The 10795-nt window shown below is 36.6% G+C and overlaps 1 protein-coding gene across 1 annotated transcript in view; it reads left to right on the top strand.

Annotated features, from left to right (window-relative positions):
• Positions 1–1432: 1432 nt before the first annotated feature.
• zfpm2a (zinc finger protein, FOG family member 2a) overlaps positions 1433–10795 on the top strand; it is a 148347-nt gene continuing 138984 nt past the window's right edge. The window contains exon 1 of the mRNA XM_026924617.3: positions 1433–1729. Within this exon, the coding sequence (XP_026780418.1) occupies positions 1690–1729 (40 nt within the window). The 5' untranslated portion in view covers positions 1433–1689. The remainder of the gene's footprint in view (positions 1730–10795) is intronic.

Below are 10795 nucleotides of genomic sequence, written 5' to 3'. Positions count from 1 at the left end.
CAGTAAGGTGAGTAAAATCTGTGTCATGATACTTCATAGAAATGTGCACATTTATCTTTAAAAAGAAAAGAAAATATTCTCACAGTGCAAAAGTTCTGAGATTTGGACTGAGGGATCATTGCTGATTTTTCGACTGTTGTAAAAAAAAAAAAAAGTAACACTTTGAATAATTCTTTTCTAGTTCATTCTACAGAAATGGCACTTTTGTAAAGCCAAAATCACCTCCACCGAATGTAATTATAGCACATTTTTATCTATCTATCTATCTATCTATCTATTTAATCATCTATGTCTATTAGTCAGCTGTGTTTTTCAGTCATTACATGGTGCCTTCCCCCTTCTTCTTTTTATGGACAGTGCAAAAGTTTTTATTAAAGTTTTGAATAAATAAATAAATAAATAAATAACAAGTATTCTTTTCTTGATAATTCTCCAATTAATCTGTAATCACATACACCAAACCTAATTTTAGACTATTCATTCAAGTTATTTCTAGATCTGTGCATGCTCTTGAGGTTTATTTATTTATTTATTTGTTTGTTTGTTTGTTCGTTCATATGTTCATTCATTCATTTGTTCACTCGTTTATTTAAACATGTATATTTCTATCAGACAGCTGTGCCTTCTTTCTTCTCCTTTTTATTGACAATGTGAATGCTCTTTATCAAGGTTTTGAATAAATTAACAAAATAATAATTATTATTATTTTCTTGAGGATTCTTTCTTTATTTATTTATTGACACATTTGTTTGCATGTTTGTTTGTTTGTATTAGTCAGCTGTGGTGTTTAGATGTTATATGGTGCCTTCTGCCTAGTCCTTTTTCACTGACAGTGTGAGTGGTGTTCTTAAGGGTTAAACAAACAAACAAACAAACAAACAACAATAATCCATTTCTTGATGACTCTACAGTAATTATGCTTTCTGGACTATCTATCTATCTATCTATCTATCTATCTGTTTGGCTACCTGTCTGTCTAGCTACCTGTCTTATCTATCTATCTATCTATCTATCTATCTGTCTGTCTAAACCTGCACGTGTGTTAGTCAGTTGTGTTTTTTCAGCTGTTATATGGTGCCTTCTGTCTAGCCTTTAGCTCAGTGTGAATGATGTTAATGTTATACATAATAAACAAACAAACAAACAAATAGTCTAACCGTGACAGCAGTTTATCTACAGCTATCAGAATAACTATTTCAAGTCTGCGTGTGACACTTATGTTATAAATAGTGTGTTGGGATAAACGAGCAGTGTGAGAACAGTGAGCAGTGATTTGTTAGCTTTTGAGCAATAAGCAGATGCACCAGCTTCGAACTCGATAATCAACTTGGACCGCACGCGCAGTTAAGTGAAGTTCGCCTACGGTGCCCGGCGAGGCCCAAACCTTATCTTCAAAAACAAAACCGCGAAACGCCTTCACCTCCTCAGTCAGTTCCGGCGAAGCGGCGCACCGTGCAGCCTCACCTCACAGAGAGAGAGAGAGAGAGAGAGAGAGAAAGAAAGAGAGAGAGAGAGAGAGACAGAGAGAGAGAGAGAGGGAGGAGGAGAGGCAAAAGAAGAAACAGTGCGCACAGCACACACACACGCCGTCACTCGTTTCCCCTCCCGCTCTTCTCCAGCGACTCTCCGGCTCTTGGATGCACCGTCGCCCGGCTCTGTGGCACTGTTAGACCCGGCTTCACAGCAGCCATGTCCCGCAGAAAGCAGAGCAACCCGCGGCAAATTAAACGTAAGTGCCTCCTGTTCCTCATGTTTCATAATCCGAGCTCGCTTTATCTGAGACACAAAAGTTGGTTAGATAAAAACGTAAAACAAGAAAAAAACAAAGCGGACAAGTTGCTGAGTGCTGGAGTCGGCAGGTGCAGCTGTGTTGTTGTTGTTGTTGTTGTTTTATTATGATTGATTTGTTTGTTTCTTTTCCTCAGCTATGTGGACTACAGCTGAAAGAGCACACTACACTGCTGCTGAGTAGTGCTGTAGAAATAACACTCTGCGTACTCTTTAGTACAGTAGTGTGCGAGTTCAGCTGATCATGTCACAGTCCAAAAATACAGGCTCCATTTGGTTGTTTTTTTATTTTATTATTTTTTTTAATATACTCTTTTAAAGAGGGATTTATGCTGGACACATTGAGTTGGAAGTGTAGTAGTGGTCACGTGCTGTGGACACTTCTGGAGAAAATGTCATAAAATATATAAATAAATCTATAGTAAGATGAAGAACTGTATCTCTCACACACACACACACACACACACAGAATCATATCATTGAGAGATATCATTTCAACAACCATGATAATAATGGGAATAATTACATTAATAATAATAATAATAATAATAATAATAATAATAATAACAATGATGATAATGATGATAATAATGATGATGATAATAATAATAATAATAATAATGATACACATGTGAATTAATTATGTGTATTATATGATGAATCGGGAATACAACACAAATATAATTAGTGTAATTATTATTAGTATTATTATTTTTGCTATAATGTTTGTTATAGCAATTAAAATTGAACAGTAATAATGTTTTTCCTATTATTATTATTATTATTATTATTATTATTATTATTACATGACAGCCAGATTGTATTCCCAACCCCTCCTGTATTTATTTATTTATTTTTTTGTGTGTATTTCTGGTTGGTTTTGCACTATACAATAAATGTGAAACTATCATTCATGTATTATTTCCATGAATAATATATGAATTTATATTATTTAGCATTTTGTGTCTTAGAGCAATCTTCTGAAACGATCGGAACGATTGCATGAAAATGCATAAACACCGCCGTGAGATGTTCAGATGATTGTTTTTGCAGCGTGGGCAGCTGGTTATGAAAACTAAACTCAGATATTAATGCGATAAGGCTGGATTCAAAATGTCAGACTAGTTTATTTAGGGCGTAGTAATGGACGTAGGTTTGGGATATAGTAACTGATTGGCGAGATTAGTGTAATTAGTGCATGTTGTCATGTGTGATGCAAGGGCCTTGAGGTGTGTGTGGGTGTGTGTGTGTGTGTGTGTGTGGGTGTGTGTGTGTTCTGAATTGTTTTGAGGGACAGGGTAAACTCTCCTGTAGGACTACTTGACTGTCCTCTCCTTGATCGTGTTACAGTAGTCTTGAAAGCTGTGTATCTGTGTGTGTGTGTGTGTGTGTGTAAGTTTGCTTTGTACTGATTAACTTCTGTGTTTGCATTCAGACACGTTTCCAGTCAGAATGGATTCTGTGTACTTATTTGTTTCAACAGTTCATGTAAACGACGTGCGATTTTCTGTGATAACTGCGAGCGATCATGGTTATCATGAGTGTGAAAAAAAGTTCAGGCTTTAATTCCTCATATAGTGAACGTTACATCCGGCTCGATTCACATCTAGAAAATGTTTTTGTTTGGTTTTTTTGTTTGGTCAGCGATACAGTGATTGTATTTGATTGTGCTGTAAATATTGACAGTGTATTTGCAGATTATTAATCTGCAAATATCGCTCATACAACTAGACCGGACGCATAGACACTCTTGCTGACGCTGTTCTTTTGACATGAAGCTTGGTTCTGTACTACTTGCCAGGCATGAGCAGTTTGTAGGAAATCTTTACAGTAACAGCTTAGATTCGGAATAAGAGACGAGCCGCTCGTGTACAGCAAGAACATGCGCTTGCTTTGTAACGTCCATCTAGTCTGTCTTTCTGATACCATTGTAAGCAATTTCACTGTTAAACGCGTTTGGGAAGATGAGGTGTAAAGAATAAAGGGCAGTTTTGTCATGCAGTGATGTATAGTGTGACTAACACACACACACACACACACACACACAGTGTAAGAGGGTCGTACAGCATGCGAAATCTGAAATAAAGAAGGTATAATTTCACAGCAGTGGAAAGTCACCGCTGCAGAATCATCCTGAAGGACAAAAAAAAATAACATAACCCCAACACCCACCTCATCCCGAGCTCCCTCCCTCCTTCCCACAACTTTCAGGCCGCCCGTTATCTAAAATTGTGATTCATGCAGCATTTTAATATTTTGCTTATTCCCATCCCTGGGGCTGCTCTCCGAGCGCCGATAAAAAGGAGATGGCGAAAGAGCGCCATTAATTTGCTCCGATGGCCGGCGCGATAGAAGGCGATAATGGGAAAGATAGGAGCTGCCAGATATACCATCAGAGGCCCCCCGATTATTACCATTAAAATTCCGGGCTGGCAATCTGCAGCCGCCTGATAATTCACCCCTCTCCGTTTCCACCACTTTGGATGATAAGGCAAAAAATAGTCACTCAGCGCTCCTTGATTAGCTTGCCTGGATTTTCCGATAATACCATGATAAATTATGTTTTTTCTTTTTTTCATCGCACCTGTTTTTCGGCATCTGATTTCTTTTCTGTCTCTGACTGTTATACATAATTTATAGAATGGCATTAATTAATAAGAATTATTTGTTTAAATAGACTTTTTCTCTTATTAAAATAGCTGATCTAGTGATCTAATGATCATTTCCCTGTTTTACTGTTTTGTAATAACAAACTGAAAACATAACACAATGGAAAAATATGAATTTTCAAACGTGATCGAATAAAATCACTAGGGAATAAAAATAGTCACCCTACTGTTACCCAAATGCCACATATAAATGCGAGGAAACTTTTCGTTTTAAAGGAAAACACACAGGTTAATCTTTACACCGAATAATTTTCTTCTGAATCTGCTAAGAAGCAGCTTTCACTGATAAAAAGTTCAGCGTAAATCGACGTTTCTCAATTTCTCAAATTCTCAAATTCCCAAATTCCTTCCATCATTTACTAGCCAAAACATAATCGCTAACTGTTAACTTGTGTGTGTTTGTGTGCGTGTGTTTGTGTGCGTGTGTTTGTGTGTCTGTCTGTCTATGTGTTAATGTGCAACATCGCCCCCATCGCTTCCTGTATTGTATTGCAAGTCTTCACAAACACTAATTTGATCAAGTAAACGCATAGCTGGTGCATTAGCTTCTTCGTTACTGTTTTGTTTCAGAATAAGACTGTATCAGATTTGGGATCCAGATGTGTACAGATGTTGTTTTAGCCTGATTTTATGCCAGAAAGCATCAAAAAATTTTTTAAAAAATGTGGATTAATGGAGACTCTGTGTGACACAGATACACCGGGTTCATAGTTTTGTATGGCTTTGTGGAATTAATGATATACAGGAGCAGTGAAGATGGGATTTGTATGGATTTTGTAAAAACGTGCCTGTCTATGGAGCGAAAAGGAAGACAGAGACTTGTAGAGACGATTCAAAACGTCCCATTTTCATCTCGTACGCTGACAGTTAGACGTGTATACGAGGTGGAACGTTACGAGTACCAGCGTATGAAGAATATACATGTACACGTAGATTTACACCACAGCGCTGCCGAATTCTCAACTCTGATTGGTCGATAGTTGTTCGTTTAATTTTCCAAAACCGCAATGCAGATCACAGGTTTATATTAATGCACTTGTTCTAATACGTTATCGTTTCTATAGTAACTGTTATCTCGGCGTAATCTAAGCCTAAACATGAACAGATAGAGAAAACGCTGTCGACAAACAAAAACGTATAATTGTTGCTACATTTATGGAAGGAGTCTCCAGTGTTAGTGAGTTTTCTTGGTGATATGACAAGCTGTGAGAAAAGAGAGGCGTGTAAAGGAACGACTGTTTACAGCTGACGTTCATCAAACATTAAATGTTAGAGAAGGCACGATACCACTTTTTCTTTTCCACTACTGATAATGACACTAAAACTCTGAATATCTGATATCATTTTCTGTAGAAACTACTAAGCTTTAAAATGTTTTTTTTTTTTTTTTTTTTTTTTGTTCCTGAAGCACTTCACAAATCACTTACATTGTAAATATAATATAAAAGTATAAAGTAGAATTATCATCAAATCAATCAATCAAAAAAAACGGTGGAGTCTGTTCGTATTGTAAACATTTCCGGTTTTAAAAGAAATTCCTTTTCCAAATCTAATTGCCGTTTGTTACAGGATTTAACGTATTCTCCAAAATCCAATCCACCGTTTTTTGCTGACATCGACTCGATTTCGATGACAGGCGTCGGACCAGCGCCATCTCTAAGTAAATGTAACTATAAACGGATGAAAAGTACGATGTCATTCGTTAGCATGTAAACAAATATTGTTAGCACTGGTAAATGGTTGTGGAATAAGTGGAAGAAACACTTCAGGAAAGGAAACTAATCATCGTTGGCACGGCAATGTCACGTCCTGTAGTGTTTCATTCCTTACGTAATTGCTCTCAGCGTTCTCTGCTAGTCACAGCTCTTGTTATGTGACATGTTTAACCTTCGAACATTTGACTTACTGACCCAAGTTTTATAGGAAAAAAAGATTAGCAAATTTAGAATTAAATTTCATCATGAAGTCCTGCTCTTTTACTTCGATTCTTATCGATTCTTTGAGCACTTGTTTGGATTAATTACTCATGAGTCATAAGTTAAAAAAAAAAAGTGCTTATCTATCTATCTATCTATCTATCTATCTATCTATCTATCTATCTATCTATCTATCTATCTATCTATCTATCTATCTATCTATCTATCTCTCTATCTATCTATAATTGAATATAACACCGGTCATTTCTCTGCAATCATTCCTTGTTTATTTAATAAACCTTGACTAATAAAGAATTATTTAATTGTCAGTTAATTATTTATTAATGTAATTATTTTTAAATGCTTGGTAATATGGCGATATAAAATCGCTATCATGATAAATTATGCCACGATATCGATGTCACGTTTCGGAGATATTACAAATATTGCGATATCTTTTTAGAACTTTCGAAAAATAATCACAAACTCTCTTTGGAAGCATCTGATTTGTCTCACCTGACTCTCTTAAGTTACAGACTGTAATTCGTTTATTAATTTTTTTTTATTCCCTTTCAGTCTACAGTAATTTATTTTTTGCAGACAACATTTTTTTAATAACTGCAACACTGCTGTTTTGGTGCCATAGTTTAATAGCAAAACTGCATATCGTGATACCTATTGTATATCGTAAAAGTATCGCGATATGATATTTTGATCGTATCGCGGAAGTGTTGTGATTTCTTTTTTTTTTTTTCCCATATTTTATATGTTTTTATATATTTTCCCTTTTTTATATCATTTTTAGATTTAATAAGTGCACACGACGCACTGATAGATCAGACAGTTGAGTAATTAATTGGAAAATAGCTTAGGAGTCAGATTAATATATGATCACATATATTATTCACACACACACACACACACACACACACACACACACACACACACACTGCAGTTCTAAATGTTCTATCACAGTCATTTTACAGAATGCGCAGAATCTCATGCAGCTGATGGAAGATATGGGTGCAGTGCAGTGAAGTAGTGCAGCGCAGTCTGAGCTCCTCCCTCGTGGTAATGGCATGTGTAATAGGCTGTCACTCCGACTTCATAGCGTCCACGCTGTACCGCACGAGCCGATGATGTCACACCGGAGCGCAACCAGGCCTGTCAGCTCACACTCAGATCTCTGCATGGGATTTATCACACACAACTCCCAACACCACTGCCAGAGTGTTGCTGACTCGGCTGCCAACATGTCATTGTATGTGTGTGTGTTTATGGTACTTATTGTAATGGATGGATTCCTATGTCAGAACGGGTCGCATAATAGTGTCAGTCTGTGTGTGTGTGTGTTCATGCAACGTTGCCATGTTCGAAGTGCGTAAAATGACTCGTCCTAATAAATTGGCCAGGATCCTGCAGGACGTATTTGCATTTTTCTATTTTTCCCTCTTCAATTGAACTGACATCAGTTTCAAATCTATCTAGGGCTTTTAAATCTATAAATGATTATTTTCCTGAGTATTTTATGAGTATTTTACAATTTAAATTTATACTCACACTAATGTGATACGTGTATTTATTCGAAGTTTTACTCATTACATAGGTGCGGATGGTACGGCAAAAATATATCACGATTCTCCAAGGCGTTTGTGCTGTACACGATATGTATCACGATGTATAGGTTTACTTGCAAACCTACAGCAGTATAGTAGCTTTGGTGTTGTTAAAAAAAAAAAAAAAAAAAAAAAAAAAGATAAAAAAATGTAAACTTTTTTATTATTAATATAAAAAAAAGTTTTTTGAAAAGGAGAAAAATATTTAATATATTAGAATTAAATATATTTAATATGATACATAAATAATTAGTTATTATATTGTTATTTTATTTATTTAATTAATTTTATTTTTGAATTTTGTAAATAAAAAATGTTAGCATTACATCAGCTGCTTTTAGTGAGTTTATTATTATTTAATAAAAATACCTATTACAATATCCAGAACATCCCAGAAAAGTGTATCGTGACATCATTTTTCATGATATTATGATATTATTTTGTCATATCATAATGTTTGTTGATTGGTTGAGTGTATATATGCTGTGATTGGATGGAGTGACGTGGAGTAACGCGTTAGTAAAAGGTCGTCTCGCTATCTGACCCAGTGGAAAAAACAAGCAAACCCAACATCGTGGAATGAACTACACTAAGTCAATGGGAGAAATGTTTCAGAAAATCACAGATAAATGTTCCACAAGTGCCACATGATGTGTAAAGAGTCACGCACGAAGCGCGCTCCGAAATTTTTTTTTTTTTAACAAATAAACAAGACTGCGAGTGATGCGGGTTGTGCTTTCTGAACATATTTTGCTAATTTTGTGAATTAGCAAATCTCATTTTATTTATTAGTGGACCTGTTTTTATATTTGTGAATGACTCAGTGTTTATTTTATTTGTGGATCTTGTGGAACTATTTATTTGCACCCCCATAGTATTATGTTTTTTTTTTTAAAAATTGAGATTATGAGATGACGTTGCTTTTTTTTAAAAAAAATAAATGTTGCACTTATGTCGCTATAAAATGAAAAGAGATGATGTGAATTGATCAGAACATGAGGTTCTGTGATTAAATTCCCATCTGAACTAACTCAGCATCTGGTCCTCAGAGAAAGCGCCTCGTTTGACCACAGATCGTGCTTAAGTGGTGCTTCCTACACCGACGATGATTCTTCCATCTCGATTTATGTCACACCAAGTGTGCTCGCTCCGTGCCAACTTTCCCAGTGGCATCTGCTGACATCCAGCGCCGGCTCAGCTCTCACTCGGGAAGCGCCGTCTTCCTCCGTGTCTGTGTGCTCGAAAGCCGCCATATTATCCTATGCAAATGAGCTATGCAAATGAGCTATGCAAATGCAAGCGGAGCGATATCAAGACAATTTGTCATTTTTTTATCTCCTCGCCTATTCATTCAAGATTATTTGTTTTTATTGTTATTATTATCGCCGGCCGCCTGCTCTGCAGTGATGGCACGTCCGGTCGGAAAAACTGAACGATCGTGAGCGGTGTATTTCATAGGGGACAGCATCGCGGCACGCAGCGCCAACTGACGCACGTTTCCTGCGCTGGAAAATTTGATGCGTGTTAGAAACATGTCCACAGCGTGCATTTCTCTCGTTCGTTTTCCCAAAAAAAAAGAACAGAGGGTGATGGGCAGCGGGTGCTGCTTTCAAAAGGTGATAGAGGTCACTTCCGGCCATAGTTTCCACTTTATCTTCCTTTTTCCTGAATTCGGCTGTAAAGAATTCTGTGAGTCAAAATCCTCGCACAATATCCTCAGCTCTATTTATAGCCCTGCTTCTATTTGCTCACCATCAATCATCAGACATTTTCATGAGCATCTAACACGTTCATAACATTCATAATGCATTATACATGTTATTTATTTATGGAAATGCATAAATCATTTGTAACGCCGATTGCTATGTAGTGTTTTTAACACATTATAATGCTAGCAGCAAAGAAATTTCAATCGGAATAGTCCATTATTCATTGTTTATTGCTGTATGTCTGTTAATAACAACAGTATACATTCACCATCCTATACACCCAGCCAATCATGTTGCAGCAACAGAATTCATAAAATCATGCAGGTATAGGTCAAGAGCTTCAGGTAATGTTCACATCAAGCATCAGACGTCATCCAGTGAGCAGCAGTTCTGCAGGCAGTAATGCCTTGTTGATGAAAGATAAGAGGAGGATGGTCAGACTGGTTCAAGCTGACAGGAAGGCTACGGTGACTCAAATAGCCACTCTTTACATCCGTAGTGAGCAGAAAAGCAGCCAAGAATGCACAGAACCATGAGGCATATGGAAGAAACAACAACAGAAGCTGTCATCGGGTTTCATTCCTGTCAGCCAAGAACAGGACTCTGAAGCTGTAGTTGGCACAGGTTCACCAAAACTTAACAGATTGGAGAAAAATGTCTTCTGGTCTTCTGGTGTGGTTTAGTCTGCTTTAGTCTGCTTTAACTAAAAAGCAGAAAAGCTTTCAGATCTCTTTGACTGGTTAAACAAAGAGGAGCTGCTTATTATTAGGATTAAATTATTACCTCACTGTTTTTTTTTTTTTTTTTCATTTTTTATTTTTTGCTGTTACTTGGTGTATCAATGTACACTAGGTTTTGTAGTAAACTAGGATTTCTGTTTTGTTTTTTTTTGTTTTTTTCCTCATTGCCTGCTATGATTTTCTTGTTAGCAATGTTGGAACAGATCAATCGTGATTCGGTATCATTACGTATGTGGTATGTGTTTGCTTCCAGAATATACAGGAACGTTTTCAAGCTTCTCTGGTGTCTATGAAGATAGCATTAGCTCAGAGACTAGGAGTCTCAGTCCACTCAGCAGAGTGTTTACAGGCTTCACA

This window comes from Pangasianodon hypophthalmus, chromosome 22, assembly GCF_027358585.1.
Source record: "Pangasianodon hypophthalmus isolate fPanHyp1 chromosome 22, fPanHyp1.pri, whole genome shotgun sequence".
NCBI lineage: Eukaryota > Metazoa > Chordata > Actinopteri > Siluriformes > Pangasiidae > Pangasianodon > Pangasianodon hypophthalmus.
Note: the sequence above shows the minus strand (reverse complement) of the source record. Positions and strands in the feature narration are given on the sequence as shown.